At 42.2% G+C, this 27251-nt stretch overlaps 1 protein-coding gene across 4 annotated transcripts in view; it reads right to left on the bottom strand.

The window, feature by feature from the left end:
* Positions 1-27251, bottom strand: part of NUP214 (nucleoporin 214) — a 140776-nt gene that overhangs the window by 53903 nt on the left and 59622 nt on the right. For all 4 annotated transcript variants that reach the window (XM_053559309.1, XM_053559302.1, XM_053559313.1 and 1 more), the window contains exons 19-24: positions 25672-25854; positions 24522-24607; positions 24338-24421; positions 18339-18599; positions 17351-17512; positions 8932-9031 (exon numbers count right to left, since the gene is read on the bottom strand). In XM_053559309.1, coding sequence (XP_053415284.1) covers positions 8932-9031; positions 17351-17512; positions 18339-18599; positions 24338-24421; positions 24522-24607; positions 25672-25854 — 876 coding nt within the window. The remainder of the gene's footprint in view (positions 1-8931; positions 9032-17350; positions 17513-18338; positions 18600-24337; positions 24422-24521; positions 24608-25671; positions 25855-27251) is intronic.

Below are 27251 nucleotides of genomic sequence, written 5' to 3' on the forward strand. Positions count from 1 at the left end.
CCGAGCCAAAGAATAAATTTTTTTTTTTGTAGAGACAGAGTCTCACTTTATGGCCCTCGGTAGAGTGCCGTGGCCTCACACAGCTCACAGCAACCTCCAACTCCTGGGCTTAGGCGATTCTCTTGCCTCAGCCTCCCGAGTAGCTGGGACTACAGGTGCCCACCACAACACCTGGCTATTTTTTTGGTTGCAGTTTGGCCGGGGCCGGGTTTGAACCTGCCGCCCTTGGTATATGGGGCCAGCACCCTACCGACTGAGCCACAGGCGCCGCCCCAAAGAATAAATTTTTTAAATGAAATTTAGAGGCTGGGTGTGGTGGCTCATGCCTGTAATCCTAGCACTCTGGGAAGCTGAAGTGGGTGGACTGCCTGAGCTCACATGTTCAAGACCAGCCTAAGCCAGAGTGAGACCTCATCTCTGTAAATAGCTGGGCACTGAGGTGGGCAACTGTAGTCCTAGCTACTTGGGAGGCTGAGGCAAAAGAATCACTTAAGCCCAAGAGTTTGAGGTTGCTGTGAGCTGTGGCACCTTGGCACTCTACTGAGGGTGACATAGTGAGACTCTCTACCCCCCCCCCAAAAAAAATGAAATTGGGTGGCGCCTGTGGCTCAGTGGGTAGGGCACTAGCCCCATACACTGAGGGTGGCAGGGTCAAACCCGGCCCCGGCCAAACTGCAACAACAACAAAAAAAAATAGCCGGGCATTATGACGGGCGCCTGTGGTCCCAGCTAGTCAGGAGGCTGAGGCAAGAGAATCGCCTCCAGGAGTTGGAGGTTGCTGTGAGCTGTGTGATGCCACGGCACTCTACTGAGGGCAATAAAGTGAGACTGTTGCTGCAAAGAAAAAGAGAGAGAGAGAGAGAGAGAAAGAGAGAAAGAGAGAAAGAGAGAAAGAGAGAAAGAGAGAAAGAGAGAAAGAGAGAAAGAGAGAAAGAGAGAAAGAGAGAAAGAAAGAAAGAAAGAAAGAAAGAAAGAAAGAAAGAAAGAAAGAAAGAAAGAAAGAAAGAAAGAAAGAAAAAGAAAGAAAGAAAGAAAAAGAAATTTAGGTTTTTTTTTTTTTTTTTTTTTGAGACAGAGTCTCATTTTTGTTGCTCTCGGAAGAAGGCCGTGGATAGCACTCCAACTCTTGGGCTTAAGCGATTCTCTTGCCTCAGCCTCCCAAGTAGCTGGGACTACAGGTGCCCGCTTCAACACTGGGCTATTTTTTTGTTGTAGTTGTCATTGTTTTAGCAGGCCTGCCTGGGTTTAAACCCACCAGCCTCAGTGTTTGTGGCTGGCTCCCTAACCACTGAGCTATGGGCATCAAGCAGAAACTTAGGTTTTTAGTATGGAAGTCAAAGCAGTGACCTTTAACTTATTTCCTTCCTGCAATCCTAAGAAAAAAACCCAATTTTCTAACTATTCAGATCTAGATCTTTTTCTAATCTAAATAACAAGACCTTCCCCCCATTCTAAACTACACAGGAAATTCCTGATTCTTTTTACCAAGCCTGAAAAAACATTCCACAGGTTCTTTGGGGTGCATTCCATTTGCTGCCACATAAGGCTCAAAAGTGCTACCCAAAGAAGGGACCTCAACTCCTTGCAGCAGCTCCCCCCCAAGAGCCATGGTCCAACAGGCCAGCATATAAGGGATCCAAATGTACCACCATTTCATCTTCACCCGTACCTCTGCTATAGCACAAAAAGTGCACCCCTATTTGCAGAAAGAGCTCTTCCCATCTTGTTATCCCTGAACACAGTACGTAGGGAGCTATTATTCAAAAGTCACCTAGTTGTTAATGGGAACATTACCTGTTAGTACAATCACAGACAAAATTACTTGGCTCCTAGTGGCAATTTTTCAATCAATTGCTTTCTCTTCAGCCCAAAGCTACTTTCACTGGCAGATATATCAGTAGTATCTGTAGGATCTGGTTTTATTTTTCAGAACTCCCTCTAGATTTAGAGAGGATTAATATCTTTCCATCAGAAAATTAACTTAAAAGAAAAAAGACAAAAATAGGCCCTTGCCTCACAGAAGAAAATTATCAAACAACTTAACAATCCTCACGTACACAGGGACTCTCTGCTGGATTAACACAGGTACCATCCTAAAACAGACTTTATTGAGAGAGAAGAAAAAATGAGGTTATTCTAATGAAACAAAGCACCTTTTTATGCTTTGGCTGAAGCCAGAAGCAGCTATAAATGTGCGTGTCTTTGGAGAAACACATTTCTGTTTACCTGAGAGATTCTAGCTAGTAGGTAAGAGGTATAGCGCTCCCCTCTCTCCTCTGCTGAATCTCCAATGGAGAAAAATAATGTGTAAGTCAGGGGTCCTCAAACTGCGGCCCGTGGGCCACATGAGGCAGTGTGATTGTATTTGTTCCCGTTTCGTGTTTTTACTTCAAAATAAGATATGTGCAGTGTGCATAGGAATTTGTTCATAGTTTTTTTTTTTTTTAACTATAGTCCGGCCCTCTAACAGTCTGAGGGACAGTGAATTGGCCCCCTGTTTAAAAAGTTTGAGGATGCCTGGTGTAAGTGATACTGTTGGGCCCGAGTAGTCCCTGGTGGACAGAGCAAACCTGCTTAGAGAAATGGTTTTAGCTTCCGAGAATCACAAAGGAAATGAAACTTTTTACGCTTTCTCAAAGACAAACAAAAAAGAAACTAGAGATAAAAGTGGCAATTTATCTAAATTAAAAACAGATTCTATACTCAAAATCTGGTTAGGATATGATGGTAAATTAAATTATGTACGAATGAGACTAAGTATAATAATTTTTCTACTTACTTGTGATAATGGTATACATCTCCTGAGTATCTTAAATCCTCATCACACAAACCTGGGATTCACAGTTCTTATATACGGGGACACGGGACACCCCTGCGGAGAAGTGGTCTTCGGTGCAGTTACCCAATAAGCCACTGACAAATCGAACCCAAGAAACCTCTACTGTGGTCCAAGAGAAGAAACAGAAAAAAACAGCGTCCTATCAAATAAACGTGCTCAATGGTCACCAATGTGCATGACCACGAACCAAAACAATGGGAATCAACAGTTAGAAAGACGTCTGAGAGACAAGCCAGGTGTGGTGGCTCAGGGAGCAGAGGCAGAAACATCTTTTGAGGCCAGGAGTTTGAGACCAGCCTGTGAGAACACAGTGAGATTATCTCTATTTTTTTGATTAACTGAGCACACTGGTGTAGGCCTATAAGTCATAGCTGCCTGAGAGGCTGAGGCAGGAAGATCGCTTGAGGCCAGGGGTCAAGGCTACAGTGAGCTATGACTAGCCTCCAGCATGGACAACAGAGCAAGACCTTGTCTCTAAAAAAATAAAAATGGCTCGGCACCTGTAGCATAGGGGTTACGGCACTGGCCACATGCACCGAGGGTAGTGGATTCAAACCCAGCCCGGGCCAGCTAAACAATGACAACTGCAACAAAAAATAGCTGGGTGTCGTGGAGGGCTCCTGTAGTCCCAGCTACTCAGAGGCTGAGGCAAGAGAATCGCTTAAGCCCAGGAATTGGAGGTTGCTGTGAGCTGTGATGCTATGACACTTTATGGAGGGTGACAAGTAAGACTATATCAAAATAAATAAATAAATAAATAAAACAAAAATAAATAAATAAAATCTATTTTAAAATAATCCAAAGGAAGGCAGAAAAAGAGAAAAAATGGAACGGGCATATAGAAATAAATAGAGAACAAATGCCAATATGGTATATTTAAACTTTATTATTATTATTTTTTGAGACAGAGTATCACTATGTTGCCCTCTGTAGAGTGCTGTAGCGTCACAGCTGACAGCAACCTCCAACTCTTGGGCTTAAGTGACTCTCAGCCTCCCAAGTATCTGGGACTACAGGCGCCTACCACAAGGCTCAACTGTTAATAACCACACTTAATGTAAATGATCTAGGTACTCCAATTAAAAGTCATAGAGAGGTGGTGCCCATAGTTCAGTGGGCAGGGCGCCAGCCACATACACCAAGGCTGGTGGGTTTGAGCCGGGCCCAGGCCAGCTAAAACAAAGACAATTGCAACAACAACAACAACAACAACAACAAAAAATGGCTGGGCGTTGTGGCGGGTGCCAGTAGTCCCAGCTGCTTGGGAGGCTGAGGCAAGAAAATCGCTTAAGCCCAAGAGTTTGAGGTTGCTGTGAGCTGTGACCCCATGGCCCTCTACCCAGGGTGACAGCTTGAGACTCTGTCTCCAAAAAAAAAAAAAGTCATAGAGAATGTCAGATGGGATAAAAAGAGCAAAAACCCACTACAAGCTATCTACAAGAAATCCACTTTATTTCTAAATTATGTTTACTTGTGGTAAAATACACATAACAAAATTTACTATGTTAAAATTAGCCATTTTTAAAATGTATAGTTCAGTGATATTAAATGCATTCATAATACTGTACTATAAGAAATCTATTTTAAGTATAAAGACAACAAAAAATAAGTCTAAAATAAAAGAAAAAGATGTACCATACTAACACTAAACAAGGAAGTACCAGGGATAAAGAGAGTCATTGTGGACTGACAACCAGGTGAGTTCATCACAGAACACAATAAAACTAAACACTGGGGCAGCACCTGTGGTTCAGTGAGTAGGGTGCCGGCCCCATATACCGAGGGTGGCAGATTTGAACCCAGCCCTGGCCAAACTGCAACAATAACAAAAAAAAGCCGGGCATTGTGGCGGGCACCTGTAGTCCCAGCTACTTGGTAGGTTGAGGCAAGAAAATTGCCTAAGCCCAAGAGCTGGAGGTTGCTGTGAGCTGTGATGCCACAGTACTCTACCAAGGGAGATAAAGTGAGACTCTGTCTCTAAACAAACAAAAAAAACCCTAAACATTTGTACAATTACTAACAGAACTTCAAAACATATGAAGTAAAAATGTACAGAACTGCAAGAAAAACAGGCAGATCCACAGCAGAAGCCACTGTAGCTGGCCTAAATACCACCCTTCTAAATAACCACAGATATAAAAGAAACTCAAGGATAAATTTAAACCTTTTAACTAAATAAAAATAAACAGCAATCTCATACTCCTGGAATCAGGCAATCCTCCTGCCTTCGCCTCCCAAGTAGCTAGGACTACACAGGCTCATGTCACCCTGCCTGGCTAATTTTTAAATTTTTTGGTAAAGACAGGGTCTTACTAAGTTGCCTGGTCTTGTATTCTGGACCTAGAGTGATCCTCCTGCCTTAGCTACCCAATGTGCTGGGATTGCAAGTGTGAGCCACCATACCTAGACAATGGCAGCTTTATAAAACATTCCATTCCTAAATACACACCCATAGGAACTGAAAGCTAGGACTCGTCATCCACATATTCCCTGATCTCGCCTCCCAGGGCTCTCCTCCTCCTTCTCACTGCTCCGGCCACCTGAGGCCTGAGGCTCTCTCTCATACATGCCAGACATTCTCTCCTGCCACAGGCCTTGGGCTTGAAGCTTTCTCCCCTCAGATATTCAGAAGACCTGCTCTCTGGCCTTTTGGTCTTCATTCAAGTATCTTCCTGTGGAGTCCTACACGAAATTGTAACCCACACGCAGACAATACTCCCCAAACCCTTCCTCTGCTTTAATTTTCTCTATAACACCTATCACCACCTAATAATATATTACATGTTGCCCAGGGTAGAGTGCCATGGCATCACCTTAGCTCACAACAACCTCAAACTCCTGGGCTCAAAGGAGCCTCCTGCCTCAGCCTCCCAAGTAGCTGGGACTACAGGTACCTGTCACAATACGCAGCTAGTTTTTCTGTTTTTAGTAGACAGGGTCATACTCTTGTTCAGGCTGGTCTTGAACTCCTGTGCTCAAGTGATCCTCTTGCCTCAGCCTCCTAAAGTGCTGGGATTATAGGCGTGAGCCACCACACTCAGTGGCATACAGTAAATGCTCATTAAGTATTTGTTGAAAGAATGAATAAACAGAAAATTTCTAAAAGGAATATATTTGGTGTGCTCTGGTAAAAACAAATGAACAAACAAAAACCAGAAATCCTATGTCTTCTAACTTCATTTATCCTCGTTTTCTCCATTTTCTACTTCCTTGCTGCCAGGGCTCTAGTCATTCTGACCTTCTTTCTTTCTTTCTTTCTTTCTTTTTAGAGACAGAGTCTTACTTTATCACCCTCAGTAGAGTGCCATGGCGTCACACAGCTCACAGCAACCTCCACTCCTGGGCTTAGGTGATTCTCCTGCCTCAGCCTCCCGAGTAGCTGGGACTACAGGCGCCTGCCACGCCTGGCTATTTTTTTGGTTGCAGTTTGGCCGGGGCCGGGTTTGAACCCACCACCCTCGGTATATGGGGCCGGTGCCCTACCCACTGAGCCACAGGTGCCACCCCTGACCTTCTTTCAACTTTACCTCAAACATGCCCTCCTCCCCAGACTTGTGCTTTTCCTCACTCTGTATGTACCCACTGTCCAAAACACTTTTCTAGCCACTCTCTACCCAGTAACTTCTAGTTACCATCCAAATTTCAACTAAAACATCTTTTCCTTACCAAGCTCCTTCCTGATCCCAGTCTTTATCAGCCTGCCCTGTTACAGGATTTCTCTTTATCCTCCTTCTGAACCACATCGCCACTAAATGACCTTGTGTAGTTGGTCGTTTCCTGTCTTCTGGCTAAGATATAAGTGCCCCGAAAGCATGGGCATATATTTGCTACGTCTTATTCACTACTGCCTTAGCAACCAGGGCAGAATCATGCTTAGAACAGAATCTGCTGAAGCACGTGAGCACTGGCTTCAGAGCAGCCACGGGAGGGCTCCAGATAAACACTCCTCTGTATGACTGGGGAGGTGGGTGGTGGTGGGGGGTGACAATGAAGAGAATGGATGAAGCCAATGAGCACTTGTACACCAACGGCACAAATATGTAAGCTCATCCTATAACAAATCTTCTAAGGTTCTACTCAGAAAAAACTAACCACAACATCATATGCTTAAATACACTTATGAAATTACTATTTAAAAGAATCTGAAAGTAAGTTGTTTTACAACAAATATACTGCTCTGTCAATCTTTCCTATGAGGGGAAGTTGTAATACAAACTTTCCTTTATCAATTATGTTTCACCTATTATTCAATAAATGATTATTTATTTATATATTTATTTTTTGAGACAGTCTCAAGCTGTCGCCCTGGGTAGAGTGCCGTAGCGTCACAGCTCACAGCAACCTCCAACTCCTGGGCTTAAGCGATTCTCTTCCCTCAGACTCCCAAGTAGCTGGGACTACAGGCGCCCGCCACAATGCCCGGCTATTTTTTGGTTGTAGTTGTCATTGTCCTTCGGCAGGCCCGGGCTGGGTTTGAATCCACCAGCTCCATCAGCTCTGGTGTATGTGGCTGGCGCCCTCACTGCTTGAGCTACAGGCTCCAAGCCAATAAATGATTATTTAAAGGCAAATACATTTCACGCAGTATGCTGGGCATAAAAGTTAAATAATTATACCAGAGTCCAAATCTGTGAAAAATGGAAGAGAATGTTTCTTCAAGATTCCTTTATAATTCTTGTATTTATTTTTGTTGCCAGAAAAAGAGTAAACTCAAAGCCCTCCTCAAAGATCAGCTCAGATGAAGCATTTGAGGAAACAAAGCTTGAGAGAAGATAAAGTAAAATCTCTAAGAGTTGCTCCTCAGCCATGGTTAATAGCTGAAGTATCTCAGAGATACCAGACCATACTTCTTTTACTACATGTGGGATTTTCCTGTCTTACGTAATACTCTGCCTTTCAGTGGCTTCTCTCTGCCTTCTCTATGCTGGGAACCTGGTTACAATTCCCAAACTCTAATGCATAGTTCCTTCCCTTGAAAAGTTTGCAACAACCACAAATACCATCTTGGTCTAAACAGCATACCAAGGCTCCCAAGTCACTTCAAGATACGAAAGTGGAAAAGCTTGTTTTCTGGCTGTTTTGTATGCCCTAAGATAACTAAAAAATTCCTAAAACAGGCTGTTTCGATAAAGGGACCAACATGGAAAAAAGAGAAGGCCAGTAGACTAGTGAACCATTAAAAACATGCAAAGGGAACAGTAAGCAGAGAGCAGCATACCAGGGAAAAACCACAGGGTCTGCGGCTGCTCTTTGCCACTAGCCTATTCACAAGTACCAGACACTAACTCCCGAAATCTGATACTAGTGTTCACGACTCCCACATTCAGACAGAGGAAGTGTCCCTGGACTCTTCCCTACACCATAGGGGAAGGACAGTAGGTCTAGACTCTAAGGGGACTGTGGCTACAAAATGCATAGGGTGAAGCAGGGCCTAAGTATGTTCTATGAACCCTGATGCCCAGAGCTATACAAGGAGATAGCACCGCGAATTCTGAACACAGATGAGAACTAAAGATGAGTGGGCTCCCGCAGCCAAGATCCATCCTCAAATACAGCATGAAAGAAAGGGTCTACAAACAGAGCTGCTGCCTTTTAAAAGACTTCCCCCCCACCCCCCACATAAAAGGCAAAATAAATTCAAAGAATAGAAATGCCTGAAGGGAAGAAAGAAGAGAGGAGACTATTACCCTCAAAATCCCAGTTTTCAGAGTCGGCAGTCTGCCCAAAACCTAAAGTGTCAATCTGAAACCCTGAGAACGTTAAAAAAAACAAAAAACAAAATGAACTACACAGCTACTGTGTATCACCCACAGACTTCCACACAGCAAAAACCAAACAGAACACACAACACTGAGATGGCCATTAAAGGTTTAGGAGATGGACCTTTCCTTTAACAGGGTTACAGGAAAAGTTGAAAAGGGTGATCTCCTGACCTCTCAACTATGGAGGCAGGCTCACCTGTCCATCCCTCTTCAACCTAAGGCTCTGTAGGAGGCACAGCCAGACGGTGACAGCAGTGACGCTGCTCCACGGCAGTCCCCACTGCTACAGAACATCTGCCTGCCGAGACACACTGAGGAGCAGGAACGTACCCTCCGGCTGCAGAGGGAGCTGCAGGGTCATTCTTCAGTTCCTGAACGTTCACCACCTGAGGGACATTCTTCAAGGTTGATTCGGTCAATGTGCTTATGCCTGTTTAAATAGAGAGGAGAATTACATTAATTCCCATAAAGGATCAAAATTCTAGCCATAGATAAACGAATAATCAAGACACAAACTCGAGCAGATTACTACCCTATTATATGAAGGAAATCTACTCCAGTCAGGTCTGTAGGGGTATTCAATGGAACACCTGGCCTACTCCACTGACAGGCCATGGAACGAAACTTCTTGCAATGTAATCAAATGGACCAGTGTAGGGGGGAAAGTGCCTGGCTAGCTCTTCTGCAGCAGAACCGAGGCACCTGCCACACTGTTGGCCCCCCTGGAAAAGGGCAGGAAGTTCGAGGGATTGGCAGCATCCAGACTTGGAATTTCTGCCATTCAGCTGTTCTTTCTCTCACATTGGGCATATTAGTGCCAGGCTCTGCTATTAGGTGCTGAAAATACAAAAGGTATCTATAGTTTCTGCTCTAAAGGAGCTCACAGCTTAGTGAAACAGGTCCAATGAATAAAATGTGGAAAACTGAGCTTGGACAAGGTCTGGGAAGAGGCCAAGAAGCCTAAATTTGAAAGGGCAACACACATCAGTTTGACAATTACCTATCTTAGTTATCTCATCAGCCTTTACTTCTCTTTGTGTCCTATAATCTTAAATTTTATTCCAAAAGACTTACTGGCATCCAATAATTAACTGTTAAGAAAGCCTGAACAAAGCTCTTGGATCTCTTGGAACTGTATCTTTGGCAGAGGTGAAAAATGTGCCCCAGGCACAAAGATGGATTTGCACGATTCTTTATTCCCTCCTTCAGCATGACCGGGCACACCTTGCCTATGACTGCACATCTTTTCACATTCAAAGGCGTCTACACTTCAGAAATTTTTGCTTCCAACATGATAAAGGAGATCACACCACCTCCTACTGAGAGCAGAACAAACTAAGTCCTGGCAGATTTTAAGTTTACAAATATTCACCTCAATCAGCTTGATTTTGGACCTGGTCAGCACAATACCAAGAATCTGCTTGGTCCAATACTTAAAGATAGCATCACAGAATTTTATTTTCAGAAAGCTCACAGGTACAATAAAAAGTTATCTTGTTTTTGTTCCTCTATATTTCAGATATAGGTATCACCGAAATTAAATATTTTTAATAGTTGTGATTTTCTTTAAACTGTTCTGATTTGTCACAGCTAATGATTATTCCTTCTTACCTACATCAAACCATCATGACTTCTGAGTCTTTTTTGTTGTTGTTGTTGTTGAGATAGTGTCTCATTTTATCGCCCTCGGTAGAGTGCTGTGGCCTCACACAGCTCATAGCAACCTCCAACTCCTGGGCTTAAGCGATTCTCTTGCCTCAGCTTCCCGAGTAGCTGGGACTACAGGCGCCCGCCATAATACCCAGCTATTTTGTTGCTGCAGTTTGGCCCGGGCTGGGTTTGAACCCGCCACCCTCGGTATATGGGGCTGGCGCCCTGCCCACTAAGTCATAGGTGCTGCCCGACTTCTGAGTCTTTTAAAGCTCAACCAGTGTAGGACTGTAAGTTGATAGGTATTCTAAGCAGAGATAACTGAAAAATAATTCTCCTCAGCTTAAATACTTAGCTTATACTTCAGTTTCTTGACCTTGGCACTATTGATATTTTAGAGCTAGATAACTCTTTCTTGTGGGGTGTCCTGTGCATTTTAAGTTTTGTGTTTTTTTGTTTTTTTTTTAAGACAGAAAATGTGAGGACATTATGACTAAGAACCTGAAACTCCAGTATCATATTTGGGGACCCAGATGGGACCGAAGACAAAATACTGGTGGCCTGTATGGGGAAAGAAGACAATTGTAGTAAGTAATGGGACCACTTACCTCTATCCTGCTTTTCTCTATAGTTATAGTAATGGAGACTAACAATGTTGATGTGCATCAGCCTGTAAATGTGCATAGTGCAGCTGCTGACCTCCAGGTCACAGGCAAAAGGCTGTTGGGGAATGAACTTTCCAATTACCCTTGGCTCCAGAAAGGAGCTGAAGGCCACGTTATAGGACTTTTGAACCTGTTCTGCATTTACTCCTTTTCCCTGGTTGAGAGCTGAGCAAGGCAATAACACCCAGAGGCCTGGGGGTCCACAGCAATGGTTCTGACCCCAGGACTTGGGAGGGCCTTTGGAAAATCGTGCTGTCCCAGCTTTTACTATCTTTTCTTCTCTTCCATGGTCCCCAATTTTTCCTATTTATCTATATAGACCTCTTCTGGTTATCTCTCTCCTTGATAGTATATATGCTTTGTTTGAATGCTGGGCAAAGGATTGTGATTGTTTTATGTATTTAGATAGGTTTGTTACTGGCTAATTTTGGCACTTTTCAAATGTTTTAAGTGTTTCAAATGTTGTAGAGGTCCTTTTTATTGCTTTTCATTGCAAAATTGAATTCGATTAACTTTTTATGTGGCTGAGAAAAAAGGCCAAAACCTATTAACTACAATTCAGCTCCAAACAAAGGGCAAAATGACTCCCCTCCACACTTTGTCTGGGTAACCAGAGGCCTGTGAAGGGAAGACAAGGGCAACTCCCCAAGGCAAGAATGGCCCTGAACCCCCAGCTACACTTCAGTCTCTTGAAGATAAAGAGGAGCAATGAAAATGACCCTGGGTATTTGATTTCTTGTTTATTGATGTAAACGGGGAAGTTTAAAATAATTCCAGGTTTCTCTAAGACTTCTGCTCATTGCACCTAATTGTAATGCAAAAGTTTCAAAGTGTCTCTCAACCTTGAGTTTAATTATTATTACCTTGTCAATGTTTGGGAGAAAAAAGGAGGTTGGGATTTGGAAAAATCTTGTAGAAAGTATAAAATGTTAAAAGTGTAAGCACCGCACAGCCATTTTCTCCAGGGCAGGGCTCATCCCCACTTTGATGGATACTCTGGGGCAGGCACAGAAAGAGGCAGAACTTGCATCAGGTGGGACCAAACTCCCTGATACTTGATTTCTTGGGCTGTGGTGCCAGCAAGTAATAAGCACAGGAGAACCAGTGGATACTAAGTGCTATACTGGTAAGAGGAGCTAATTCCAGACAAGTTCAGGGGCTGAGGAGGCCACTCTCCTAGTGATTCTTCCCCAAGCATTGGAAGGATGCTTCCTTTTGTTTGGCCGGAGGGCTTCTTGAGTTGGCCAGAGGATGCTCAGACAACCCAGGAGTATGGGGTGGGATTGATTAAGACGCTGGAGGTTTACTCTTTCCCGCAGATGGGTAACGTTCTCTAAGAGAACACCCAGGTAGTATTCTCTTGTCAAGAGAACTGTCATTAGGTGGGACCAGGCTCCTGGATACCTGACTTTTTGGCCTGTGCTGCCAGAACACGCCACGGGGCTATGCTGGGACATGTTTGATCCCCAGATGCTGAAAAAAGAATATATGGTTTTCTTCTGCAACCAGGCCTGGCCTCAGTATCAACTCTCTACTGGTGAACGATAACTACCAGAAGGTACTCCACATTATGGTAAATGAGAAAGGAAATGGTCTGAATACGTATGTGCAAGCTGTCTTTTTCCTCAGGAACAACTCCCAACTGTGTAAGACCTGTTAGATAGATTCAACTCTCCTGTCTGTAGTAACTTCCCCAAATGGTCAGGGATTCCCGTGAAAGACACTGTCACCACCTAGTTCAAACCCACCATCTACTTCTCCTTCACCTTCCTCCGTGCGTTCAGAAAACCCCAGGAAGGAGGCTGTCCCAGGAGGTTTTTCTGGTCCTACTGGGACCCCTAGAAGGCAACTATATCCTTCTTTGTGTCCCTTGGTTGCAACTGTGGGTGGTGACAGGGGAAGTGCGTGAGTATACACTTTGTTTTCTCTAACAGATATAAAGCAAAATTAAGGCTGACTTAGGAAAATTTTCTGATGATCCCAATTGGTACACAGATGAAGTTCTCCAAGGCTTAGGACAAAGCTTTAATCTCTCTTGGAGAGATGTAATGTTACTATTAGATCAAACTTTAACTTTTAATGAAAAAAATGAAGTCTTAAATGAAGCTAGAAAGTGAGGTAATTTGTGGTTCATGTCCAATACTGATGGCAGTATATCTCCTGGGAAAAGGGACAGATACCCCTGGGGAGACAGGTAGTGTCCTTTGAGGATCCCGAATGGGACCCTGAAAAAGAAGGTGAAATTGGTTTTCACCTTCTGGAAAAAGGTGATGCAAACATTTTCTAACATGTATTCTATAAGGTTTATGTCGTTCCAAAAAAGAGCCCACGAATTATTCCAAGTTGTCTACTATTTACCAGCAGCAAAATAAAAGTCCCTTAGCCTTTCTTGAGTGGCTTAGGGAGATGATGAGAAAACACATCCAGTTAACACCTGACTCCATAGAGGGTCAAATTATTTTAAAAGATAAATTTATCACTCAGGCGGCCTCAGACATTTGAAAGAAACTCCAGAAACCGGCTTTAGGCCCAGATCATAACCTAAAACGGCCACTGTGGTCTTTTATAACCGAGATCAGGAGAAAGAGGAGGAAAAAGAGAGAAAGGACATTAGAAGAACGACAGCTCTAGTGACGGCACTCCAACAAACAGGCGCCATTCAGGGGCAGAGGGAAGCTAGAGGAGCTGAGAACAAGTGCTTCCAATGTGGTCAGACTGGCCACTTTAGGAAGGACCGCCCCCAGCAGCACCACTGACTAAGCAAGCCACCTGGCCCCTGTCCAGGATACAAGAGTGACCACTGGAGGGTGGCCTGTCTTCAGAGGTGAAGGCCTCCTGCGACAGTGATCCCATCAGCACCCAAACTGGACTGAGGGCGCCCAGGGCAGATCCTCATGGCTCTAGCTTGTGTCCCCACCCCTCAAGAGCCCTGGGTTTGCCTCCTAGTGGAGGGCCAGGAAACAGAATTTCTTCTGGACACTGGAGCAACCTTTTTTGTACTCCTCTCTAACCCTGGTCTTTTATCCCTCAAATCTGTGACTATACATACAGGGGGTATCTAGAAAGCAGGTTACCAAATTTTTCTCTCAGCCTTTAAGCTGCAACTGGGGTGGCTGGCTGTTCTCTCACGCCTTCCTAATCATGCCTGAAGGTCCTGCTCCCCTTTTGGTTAAGGACATACAAACTAAAGCATACGAAGAACTATTTGTATGAATATGGGACAAGAATACTATGCCTTCCCTTATCGGAGACAGAAATTAACCCAGAAGTGTGGGCTACCAAAGAACAAGTGGGAAGAGCAAAACCCAATCCAAACACGATTTTGCATATAGACAGAAATTCTTTCATAGAACAAGGAACTCGCAAAGCAGGCTATACTCTAGTTACTCAGCATGCTGTAACTGAAAACAGGTCTTTCCCTTCAGGAACCAGTGCACAATTAGCTGAGCTAATGGCCTTAACCCGGACTTTAGAAACTGGGAAAAACAAATGAATCAGTATATATGCCTTCTTCAGTTTACATGCCCATGCTACTATTTGGAAGGAAAGACAATACCTAACTTCCAATGGCTCCCCCATAAAATATCATCATAAAATAGACAGATTGTTACAAACCGTTCCTACTTCACAAGAAGTAGCAGTTATTCATTGTAAGGGACACCAAAAGACCTTAGATGAGATTTCTGAAGGTAACCGACTTACTGATAAAGAGGCTAAAATAGCAGTACAGAAAGGAATAATCCCCCTTGTGGCACCCCCTGTTTGGGAGGGATCACTTGAGAATCATGCGCCTCAATATACACAAAAAGAAAAGGTATGGGCTTTATCTAGAGACTATTCACTACTTCCATCAGGCTGGCTACAAAATAGAGGTGGACTTTTGCTATTACCTGCTGCAAGTCAATGGAAAATACTTAAAACTTCACATTAGTCTTTTCATTTTGCCAGTGAAAGTACCTATCAAATTGCTAAAGCTTTCTTTAATGGAAAAAAACCTATTTACAATCATAAAACAAATAACAAGGACTTGTGAGGTATGTCAGAAAAACAATCCTTCAAATCACCACTTAGCTCCTCCAGGTATACAGAGACAAGGTAAATATCCAGGTGAAGATTGGCAAATAGATTTCACTCACCTCCCTATGGTACATATAATATTTGCTGGTATTTGTAGATACTTTAACTAATTGGGTTGAAGCATTCCCTTGCAGGACAGAAAAGGCCCAGGACTGAAAGAACTGTTTTGTCCTGGAGATCTGGTCATGATCAAAACTCTTCCTTCCAATTTACCTTCCCTAACCTCAACTTGGGAAGGTCCCTTTTCTGTTATCTTGTCTTCTTCTACAGCTATTAATGTTATAGAAATCAATTCCTGGATATATCATTCACAAGTAAAATCCTAAAATCCACTACCTTCTACAGAAACAGACCATAAAAAGAATCAACCACAGTCCACTTACACTTATGAGCCTAAAGAAAGTTTAAAGTTATTGTTTAGAAGATAGCAAGGAAAATGTTAATATAGTTTTCTGTTAGCATCACTGACTTTGTTCTTCTAACCTGACACTGTAATTAACCCCCTCCTCTCACTGTCCTATCCTTGCCTTTTAATATGCTAATCAGATTTGTATTTTCCAGAAATGTTATCAAGCCACACACAGTAAAGATGGTTCCAGTCCAGGACCTGATTCTATTGCGGACCTCTATCGCTCTCCCTCCAGAAAAACCCTAACTGCCACCCTTCTAGCATTGCCTGATTCAGCAGGAAGCAGTTAGATTGAGTCTTTCCCCTTTTCCCTAATAGCAGTTAAGAGTTTCTACTCGGAGAGGGAGAACTGATACAGGACCTGCCGCCTTAGCCATGGTGGTATTGATGCTGTGGCAGCCAGCAGAGGAGGGTGGGTAGGCCGTAGGAGGCTCCAGTAGCCAGAGTGGGCAAACAACTGCGGAGAAGATACCGGGCCTTGGTCTGTCCTTCCCCAAGAACTTCTGGCTGAAGGGGAAACCCCACCTTTTCTAGGGCTGGTCAATTTCATATAAGTTTCCAAGGCCTGAGAGTTCAGCCTCCTGCTGCTAACTGGGAAGGTTGAATGTCACTTTAGAGGACCCACACCCTAAATGTAACCATTGAGTTAACCACTGAGTTCCGGCAAAATAAACTCCTGCAATAATATATACCCCTGAACAGAGAGCCCGGAGACAGACAGAGAGAAGGAGCGAGAGAGTTTGTTCCCCAACCTGGGTCCTCTCTGCCAGTAGCTTTGGGGTTTTTATATTCTTTGTTTCTGTAAATGAATCCTGCCTTACCACTGGGGGGGGGGAAAAAGTTTTGTTTTTTGGCAGCACTCCTGGCCTCTACCCACTGTATGCCAGCAACACTGCCAACTGTTTCAGGGGAAAACAATAGCCTCTGGTTGAGAACCACCACCTCATAAAATTGATAACTAGTGATAACTGAAGTCCTTGAGGCTAACTATCTAGATTGTAGAAAGTTTTGGAAAATCACAAACCACTGACAAACTATAAGTGCTGATTAATTAGCTTATTAGAACTCCCACCTGTAATGGCAAAATTTAGTGTTAAGGAAAAGCTGTACTGAAATAGAAATAGCACAGGGTGGAGTCTGGGCTCTGTCACTTATTGGTTGGTAACCTTTACTTTCCTGAACCTTGTGTTACTCAAATGAAAAATGGGCATACTAATACCCACCCTTCAAGGATGGCAGGGATCTTGAAGATACAATGAGATTGGCTGGGTGCAGCGGCTCACGCCTGTAATCTCAGCACTCTGGGAGCCCGAGGTGGGTGGATTGCTTGAGCTCACGAGTTCGAGACCAGCCTGAGTAAAAGTGAAACCCCATCTCTACTAAAAATGGAAAAGAAAAAAAAGAAAAAGAAAAGAAAAACTAAAGCAAGAGGATTGCTTGACCCCAAGAGCTGGAGGTTGCTATGAGCTATGACGCCACAGCCCTCTACTCGGGGTGACAGCTTGGCATTCCTGTTTCAAAAAAAGGAAAAAAAAAAAGATACAGTGAGATGAGATGATTCTCATGTTACTAAATTACCTAATTTCAAAGATCAATTTTAGGGCTCAAAAAGTAAGGACTATCAACTTCACTTTAAAAAAAAAAACCAAAACCCACCCCCCAAAGCAAGTTTTCATTAAAAACAACAACAACAACAACAACAAAAAAAAACCACCACTGATTTCCTACTTAAATAAATGGGGTAGATCTAATACTTTCCCTTAAAAGGAAAACATTTCAGACCTAGTCACTGCCTTCTTGGAAGTCTTTCCACAAAAAGGAGAGAGGACGTCACTCTTCTCTCCTGAAGCACAAGAAAGCGAGCCAGTTGTTTCCTGCTACCTGATGCTCTGGCCTGTGACTCAGTCAGCTCATGAGCTTTGCACAGCTGTGGGGCTACAGTTTTTACCTGGCACCTGATTGGCCATCTGTCGTCTGAGTGCTGCGGCAGCAGCTGCCTGGGGAGCAGAGATGGGGTGAGAAGGACTAGGTGCACCATGCTTCACGGTTTTCGTTGCCAGCATTGTGCTATCAGCCCCTTGAGGAATAATTTTACTAGTAGCCGTAGACACTGAGGGGAAAAGAAAAATAAAGCAAGAGAGTAGGTCAGAGAACAGGAACGTACAAAAGTTAAAATGGTAAATCCTCTGCTAGGTTGCAAGGAAAATGCTAAAATTAAAAATCTGTGAGCATTAACATAGACAAGTGCCAATAAACTGGCTGGCTGGCACCTATATCTGTCAAAGACAGCACATGCCATTTGCCTGTCCACCTCTACTATTAGTGTGTATACATTACATGAGCTGTATCTCTTCTGATACAGATTGAGGTATAACATTTATACCAATACAGATTATTCCCTGATCTCCTTTCTTCAAGAATCTCTTCATTCTAGTACCTCACGTCTACATTTTTCTCTGCTAGAAGTCACTTTGATGCAAGGTCCTGACACTCTGTACCACAGCTGTGAGAGCATAATACAGGTCGCATCTGTGAGCCAATAATGACACTGAGCACTAGAGCTGGTGTGTTTTGAGGCCAAATACGCTGCAAGGCTGAAACGACCAGGATTTGAAAAGCATGAGTGTGGATGTCACTTTATACTGAGGCAGACAGCCTCTCCCTTTTACTCGTGAAAAAAATCTTTTTTAGAAAACATAAGCTGGACTCAATAGAAAAGCCATTATAGTGCATAACCTTGAGAGGGTCTCTCTTTGCTTGCAAGGGGAAACTATACCTTTTGAATTAAGTTTTCCAGTGTCTGGAATATTAGCAGAAAGGGGCTGGAACCAACAGCCTTATTGGTGTGATAGTATTATTAACTCAGTTACAGTTCCTTCATTAGTTAGAAAGCTAACAGGGAAAAAAGTTAGTTTCCTTTCCCACTGTTTACTTACGTGAAGTTCCCAACACACTAGGTGAAGAACCATGAACCAGGTGAGATTTAGCAAAAGTGGCCTGGGGCAAGAGACTGGGCTGGATGGAAGGAGTCCGAGCGACTGGTGCATGCCGAGGAACCTGAACCACCATCTCCTCATCTTTACAGGATGGCCGGGCATCTTCATTCTCCAGAGACTGGGAGACAGATGACGTTGAGCTGACTTCATCCAAGTCTTCATAATATCTCTGAGACAGAAAGGCTGACCGAGACAGGCTGGCTATAGAAGCAGCAAACAAAACAATTTAGACAACTCAAAGGAAGTCCAAAAGGTGCATAATTTTCACGTCAATAAAAAAATCCCATTTGTAAAATGATTTAATTATTACTTATTTGAAATGGAAGCAGCTGTTGTCAAATTTGAACAAAGACGATTGAGTCTTTGTTCAAATGGGGCTTTGAAACACTGAGCTGTGTGGAGAAGAACATTATGGCTGTCAAACAAAAGAATGTGAAAAAGTGAGAGACAGACTTAATGCTGGTGTCAAAACAGGAGACCTTGAGCCTTTACTAGAAGTTGTCAGCAGTAGAACAACATACCAGAAAAGTGACAGACAAGCTTCCATGGTAGGGTGATCAGTCATGTCTTTACCGCTGCCTGTTAACAATCAACTCCTCAGACAGGCCTAATGCATGCTGGGAAGACAGCGTGTCCTCAGGCCTCAGTGTCTCCAGCATTTCCAGATAAATCCAATGATTCTTTTTAATCAATTAGTTTTTTTTAAAAAAAAATACAAACAACAGAACACTGAATTTTCTATCATGAATTCAGAATGCATGTTACTTCCTATGTACCGAAAAGAATAAATATCAAACAGAAAACCTAGCCCTTTCCCCTCCAAGTTACAGCAAATAACTTTTCTAATATTTGTGGACATGTATGTCCCATATGCACATCATTCTACAAGATTTTTGTCACAAAATGTCATAAATTTTTAGCAATAAATCTAAAAAAGATGTGCATGTCTTCCCCGCAGAAAACATCAGGAGAAACTGAAGAAGACCCAAACAAGCTCACATGTGCCGTGAGCAGGGACTGAGAGGCAGCACAGTATGAAAGCCAGCCAAAGGCGACCCGAGACGCAATACACTCCCAATCCACATCTCAACTTCTCTTTGATGGCCAAGGGAGGTAAAAATTTTCCCCTCTTTCTCTGTGGTGAGACATACAGAACATAAAATGCACTATCATGACCATTTTTTAAGTGTGTAGTTCTATGGTGTTAAATACATTCACAATCGGCAACCATCACTGCCATCTATCTCCAGAATTTTCCCAACATCACAAATCAAAATTCTGTCTACATTATACAGTAACTCCCCAGCCCTCCTCCTCTAGTCCCCAGCAGCCATCATTCTATTTTCTAAGTACAGCTGGTAGAATTTAACACGACAATGTTAACGTTAACACGGAAATGTAGAGCACCAGGAAGATCAGGGGACAGCAAACTACAATCATGGGCCAGCTTTCTCTTCTTATAAATAAAGGTTTACTGAAACAGATACGCCCTTATCTTTATACACTGGCTGTTTTCCCTTTACAGTGGCAGAGTTAGATAACTGCAACAGAAACCACAGGGCCTGCAAACATAAAATATTCACTATTTGGCTCTGTAAGAAAAAAGTTTGCCAACCCCCATTATAGAGCATTCTACAATGATAAAACATTCTCTATCTGTGCTTATCATTACAGTAGCCACTACGCACATGTGTCTACTGAGTATTTGAAATATGGCTACTGGGACTGTGAAATTGAATTTTTATTTAAATTTAATTTAAATTAATTAAATAGGGTACCTTACTGGACAGAATAGCTCTAAAATCTAAGAAGAGATCAGTATTGAAGACTTAATCAAGTTAGTGTAGTGGCCGTACCTTCTAATTAGTGTGAGACCAACTAATGTACATCTATATGAAGAACAGGTTCACAACAAAGGCGGCTCTGCCAAGCAGGGAGAGAAATCTTTAAAAAAAGCAGTTTAGGGATAATCAGATACTTAAATACAAAAAAAGACAAGTGAGCTATGTTTCATATCATACAGAAAAATCAATTTTAGATAGAATAAGCAAAATACGGTATATCACACAATGGAATACTGTTCAATGGTACAAAGGAATGGACTGCTGAAGAGAAGAGTTAAAAGAACAAACACTGACAATATCCAGGTTGGCAAGGATGTGGAATAACTGGACCATTCATAACTCCAATGGTAAAGTAAAAATTGGTGTAACCACTTTGGAAAACTGGCAGAATCTACAACGCTGAGCATATGGACAGAATATGAGTCAGCAATGTTACTCTCCTAGCTCTATGACCAAATGAAAAGAGTTCACATGTGCTCTGAGAGACATGCACAGAAATGGTCAAAACACCCACCCCGTGACGGCTATAAACTGAAGACAGCACACGTACACCAGGAGAATGGACAAACGAAGGCCGCACGTTCATATTATGGGATACTTCACAGCAACAAAAATAAGTAACAGCTACAGGTAACAACATGGAAGAATCTTACAAACCTGTGGAACCAGAGACGACCAACCAGAGAATAAATGAATGGCCTTACCAAAAAACCCAAGCAAAACCAAACTACAGTGTTTAGGGAGGCATGCTTAAGAAGTAAAACTCTGAAGGAAAACATAGAAAAGGAGCCTAAAGAGAATGACGACTTAATGCAATATAGGATCCTGGATTGAAGCCCTGATTTTTTTTTTTTTTAAGTCAACATGTAGGACATAAGTAGCACAGCTGGCAAAATGTGATTATCAACTGTATATGAGATGGCAGTATTCCATACATATGAAATTCCCCGAATCTAATAACTGCATTATGGTTGTATAAAAGAATGTTCTTATTCTTAGAGGATAAATGTTGAAACATTTCCAGGTTAAGGGTCCCGTCTTCAATTTATTCTCACTTCAACAAAAGTAACTACAATATGGGGGAGTAGAAAAAATAAAGCAATTGTGGCAAACATTAACTGGCAAATAAGGGTGAAGGGTAACTGGATGTTTACCGTATTCTTGCAATTGGAAGTTTCAGTATTTTCAAAATAGTAAAAAATAACAAAAGCAAAGGCCTAATTCTTACATATGTCTGTATAATGGTATCTTTGAGAGGAAGGCAGCGAAGAGGTAAGCAAAGAGGGGTTTCTAAGGAGGTAACTATGTTGTTTCTGAACCTGGGAAGAGGTTACATAGACACATATTTTTGTTTGTGCATTTTTCTACATGTGTTTTATATTTCACAATTTAAAATAAAAATGTTAGGCTGGGCGCCATGGCTCACACCTGTAATCCTAGCACTCTGGGAGGCCAAGTGGGGGATGGATAGTTTGAGCTCGTGAGTTCGAGACCAGCCTGAGCAAAAGCGAGACCACGTCTCTACTAAAAATAGAAAAAACTAAGGCCAAAGGATCACATGAACCCAAGAGTTGGAAGTTGTTGTGAGGTATGACACCACGGCACTTTACCTAGGGCAATAACTTGAGACACTGCCTCAAAAAAAAAAAAAAAAAATCAATCAATAAAATAAAATAAAAATGTTTATATGCTCTTATTCTTCCCAGCACATGCTGTAGTATTAAGTATAATGTGCAGTTATCTGCCTAATGTCTGTATTCCCCCCTTCACTGAAGTCGTATGTGGGCGGAGACCATGTTTCCTTACTTACCATCGTCTGAAACAAAGTAGCCAATCATATTTGTTGAATTTATTAATAAATTACCAAAAAAAATCTCACTTCTAAGTAATCTATCATAAAAATATAATCAGAGATGTGGGTTAAGAATTTATGAACAAAGACGTTCTGAGGAAAATCTTGGCAGCAAGATTAACACTTAACAGGGACTAAGTAAATTACCGCCTAATACAAGGAAAATTACGTAGTTTACATAAGGCATGTGTTCAAAGAATATTTAAAAATAGAAGACAGAGAAAAGGCTTATGAATTTTTTTCTAATTTGAAAAAATGTAGTAAAATATACATAACAAAATACACCACCTTAACCATGTAAATGTGCAGTTCAATTATCTCAGGCAGTCACACTGTTGTGCAACCATCATCACCATCCCTCTTAGAACTATTTTCATCTTGCAAAATTAAAACTCTGCCCCCATTAAACGACTCCTCATTCCCTTTCGTGGCTGGGGAGTGGAAGTAGTCCACGGTCTACTTCCTGTCTCTATGCCCTCACTTCTCTAGGAATCTCATACAGAATCACACAAGACTTGCCCTTTTTTTGACTGGCTGATTTCACGTAGCATGTCCTCAAGGTTCACTGGTATGTCAGAAAGTCCCTCCCTTTTAAAGCTGAATAATATTCCACGTTTTTGTCTATCCATTTATTCCTCAACAAACATGTTTTTTACCTGTTAGCTACTCTCAATAATGCCACTATGAACAATCTCACTGAGCCTGTTTTCGATTCTTTTAAGTATATACCCAGAAGTGAAACTGCTGAATCATATGGTAACTCTATTTTTAGTTTTTTCAAGAACCACCAAGCTTTTCCATAGTGGCTGCACTGTTTCACATTTCTACCGACAGTACGTAAGAGTTCCAATTTCCCCATTATTTTTGCCAACACTTTTATGGACTCATGCATTTTTAATTTTTAAAATATCAGAATACAAAACTATAAACGTTATAATCCCAATCTCATTTTCCTTTTTCTAGAGACAGGTCTTACTCTCTCACAGAGGCTGGAATGCAGGGGCTCAATCACAGGGCTCATGTGGTCCTTCTGACTCAAGTCTTTTTTTTTTTTTTTTTTTTTTTTTTTTTTTTGTGGTTTTTGGCCGGGGCTGGGTTTGAACCCGCCACCTCCGGCATATGGGACCAGCGCCCTACTCCTTGAGCCACAGGCGCTGCCCCCTGACTCAAGTCTTTTGAGTAGCTGGGACGATAGGTCAGTGCCACCATGCCCAGCTAAATTTTTTTTTTGCAGTTTCTGGCCGGGGCTGAGTTTGAACCCACCAACTGTGGCATATGGGGCCGGGGCCCTACTCCTTTGAGCCACAGGCACCGCCCTACCCAGCTAATTTTTAAAAAGTTTTTTGTGTAGATGGAGGTCTCACTCTGTTCAACCCAGGCTGGTCTTGAACTCCTGGCCTTAAGCAATCCTCCTGTCTCAGACTCCCAAAGTGCTAAGAGATTATATATGGTTATATATATAATCATGAGATCATAGGCATGAGCTATCACACCTGGTCTCATTCTCATTTTCAAAAAATCAGATTTACATGCAAAAAGAAAAACAGTTTGGGAGTAAACCAAAATGACCTAAGTAAGGCCCTATTTTACTTGAGAAATAAAGATGATTTAATTCTGGCTTGGCACCCGTAGCACAGTGGTTACAGTGCCAGCCACCTACATAGATATCAATGGCAAAAAAAAAGAATTTTTCATTAGCTATATGGCTTCTTTTCAGGAAGTATTTTTAACCATCATTGCCTAATTACTTTTTTTCTACTTCCTTAAGAAAAAAAAGAGAGGCGGCACCTGTGGCTCAAGGAGTAGGGTGCCAGTCCCATATGCCGGAGGTGGTGGGTTCAAACCCAGCCCCGGCCAAAAAAAAAAAAAAAGAGAAAAAGGCTTTTTTTCCTAATGTAATCTTTTCCAAATGTAATCCACACCCTATACAAATCAGACAAGTAATGTTTCTCTAGTTAAAGCAGAGATCCAGCTCAGCCTACTTTAAACCCTTGTGAATCATTGCCAACTACCTGGGACTTCATTAAAAAATAATACAAAAGCCAAAACAATTACCTTGAGCTGCTTCATCAAGGGTGTAAGTGCATATAAGCTGTTTCTCATGTCAGTATCTACTGACAACAGACTCTGGGGACATCTTCTCTATCCCTATTAAGAATCAGCACACACTCATATACACACATGTACCCTGTCATCATGTACTATATGATTTACACTAAAAAACTAAGAACAAGCCCCTTTACCTGGAGCAGTGGATCTCACAGGTGGGGTCTTCCTCTTTGCCAAGAAGTTTCTCAGTTGTGCCTGCTTCATGGTGGACAGTTTAGCTGCAAGAAATTCATGAACCCATAAATGCTTAAACTTGGCTTTTAAGATGTCAATAGCTGGAAGAAGATTTAAAAAACTAAAAGACTGGGAAGGATTTACCTGGTACTTTGGGCAAGGGTTTAGCGTGAGATTCTATGGCAGTTTTCAACAAAGCATTGCGAAGGCTTTCAAGATCACTGTCAAAACTGAAACAGGACAATGTTACACACAGACCAATTAGGAGCTGAGAGATCAGAGGCTGTAGGGATATACTATTCCTTTCAATGTAAATGCAAGGGATGCAAGTGCCCTCAATATAAAATATGCTGGCTCAGTGCCTGCAGCTCAAGTGGCTAAGGCGCCAGCCACATACACCAGAGCTGGCGGGTTCGAATCCAGCCTGGGCCTGCCAAAGAACAATGACAACTACAAAAAATAGCTGGGGGTTGTGGCGGGCACCTATAGTCCCAGATACTTGGGAGGCTGAGGCAAGAGAATCGCTTAAGCCTAAGAGTTGGAGATTGCTATGAGCTGTGATGCCACGGCACTCTAGCCAGGGTGACAGCTTGAGGCTCTATCTCAAAAAAAAAAAAAAAAAAAAAAAAAAAAAAAAATATATATATATATATATATATATGTATGTGTGTGTGTTTGTGTATACATATATATATATAAAAATAATATGCCATCTGACCAACTGATGCACTCAGTCTGAAAGGAGATCACCACCTCAGTATTACACACCACCTCCATATAAAATACATACTACAGAGCCTCAGAATAAAGGGCAATTAAAATCTACACATTTGGCCTAAAAGCAGAATCACAAAGGGTCTTTGGTAACATAAAGGGTAAACTGTCTGCTGCCAAAGTCTGAAAAGGCTTCATACTCAAACGGAATGGCAAATCTGGGCTTCAGAGACCAGGCAGTCTCCCTAATCCTATCAGCTGACACAACAACACTGTCACTATAGTATCTGCTATGATATATTGAGCACCTACTTTACCAGGGCCGACATTAGGTAAACTTTATAGACTTAATTTAATTCTCCAACAATCTCACGAGGCAGGTATTATCATCCTTGTATTTTAGGCAAAGGAACAAAGGAGAAGAGAGGGTGAGGAACCTGACCGGGATCACGAAGGTAACAGACAGCAGTCACCTTCAAACCCACATCTCAACCATGCTAAGACTGTCCCACATTACTCCCCAAATATACATTCATGCTTTCGTTCAACCACATTTATTGAGTGCAAGTTCTTTGCAAACCTGTTAGTGCTGCTCTGAGAAGGAACAGCTGAGGGAAGGCTCCAAGGGGAAGTTTGGTTATAAAGACGGAGCTGCTGGAGACTGTCCACGAGGTGATTCAACCTCTTCCTCTGCTGGTTGATGATTTCCCGGTTGTTGGCTAGGGTATTAAATAGTGTCTCTCGCTCTGGTACAAGCAGGTGCCTAAGGACGGCAATGGGAAAAGAATTGAGTATAAATGGTTTAAGTAAAGGAACCCTCTACAAAAAAACAAACTACAACAAGAGTGAAAACAATAAAATGGAGAAAAGGGCTAATCCTACAACTCCAGTGTAGGTATTTCCTGGCTGTTCTGACTGTCAGATCTGTATGGGTACTTCACACTTCCACAGTGTGCTGCACTCTACTCCTTCCAGAAGATGTGTGGCATGAGACCAAGTATCTAGGGATAAAAGACTAGACCAAAAGGGTTTTCATTCCTTGGCCACCATTCCTCTCATCCTTTTTTCTTTCTTTTTTAGAGACAGAGTCTTGTTTTGTCGCCCTCGGTAGAGTGCCGTGGCATCACAGCTCACAGCAACCTCCAGCTCCTGGGATTAGATGATTCTCTTGCCTCAGCCTCCCGAGTAGCTGGGACTACAGGTGCCCGCCACAACGCCCGGCTATTTTTCTGTTGCAGTTTGGCGGGGGCCGGGCTTGAACTTGCCACCCTCGGTGTATGGGGACAGCGCCCTCCTCTCATCCTTTTAATGAGCCACACTAATTAGAAGTTTTTTCTTAAAAGAAAATTTGGAAAACACAGAAAATTATAAAGGAAATTTTTCTCTTCATCCAATCTTGCACATTTAACCAAATATTTTGATAAATTTACTTCTAGTCTCTTCTCTATGTATTCTCCAAGTTCAGATTATCCAGTATGCATTTTTGCCCTATTTTACTTATTTTTATATATTATATGTAATAATTATTGTGATAAACTATTTATATATTATATACAATTCATGTAACATGGAAAATATATTTAATATAATTTGGGGGGTGGGGGGGGAAACATGCTACTCAATGGTTACAAAGTATTCTGTAGTAAGAAAAAAAAATCACGGCCTGGCACCCGTACCACGGTGGTTAATGTGCCAGCCACATACACTGGCGGGTTTGAACCTGGCCCAGGACAGCTAAACAACAATGACAACTGCAACAAAAAATAGCCGAACCTTGTGGTGGGCACCTGAGTCCCAGCCACTTGGGAGGCTGAGGCAAGAGAATCACTTAAGCCCAAGAGTTGGAGGTTGCTGTGAGCTGTGATGCCAGAGCACTCACTGAGGGTGACATAATGAGACTGTCTCAAAAAAAAAAAAAATAATAATAATCATAAAGAAAAAAAATCAGGACGAATCCAATATTTCACTATCATAAATTGTGCTGGAATATAAATTCTTCTATGTAAATGTTGTGAGAATCTTTTATTATTTCTGTAAGAAAGTTTCTAGAAGGAGAATGACTATGTCAAAAAGAATGGATGCACAGAGGGATTTTGACAGCTGCTCACAAATCATCTTTTAAAAAAGGCAACAGTGGCTAGGCGCGTTTGGCTCAAGCGG

This window comes from Nycticebus coucang, chromosome 2 (genome assembly GCF_027406575.1).
Source record: "Nycticebus coucang isolate mNycCou1 chromosome 2, mNycCou1.pri, whole genome shotgun sequence".
In the NCBI taxonomy this organism is placed as follows: Eukaryota; Metazoa; Chordata; class Mammalia; order Primates; family Lorisidae; genus Nycticebus; species Nycticebus coucang.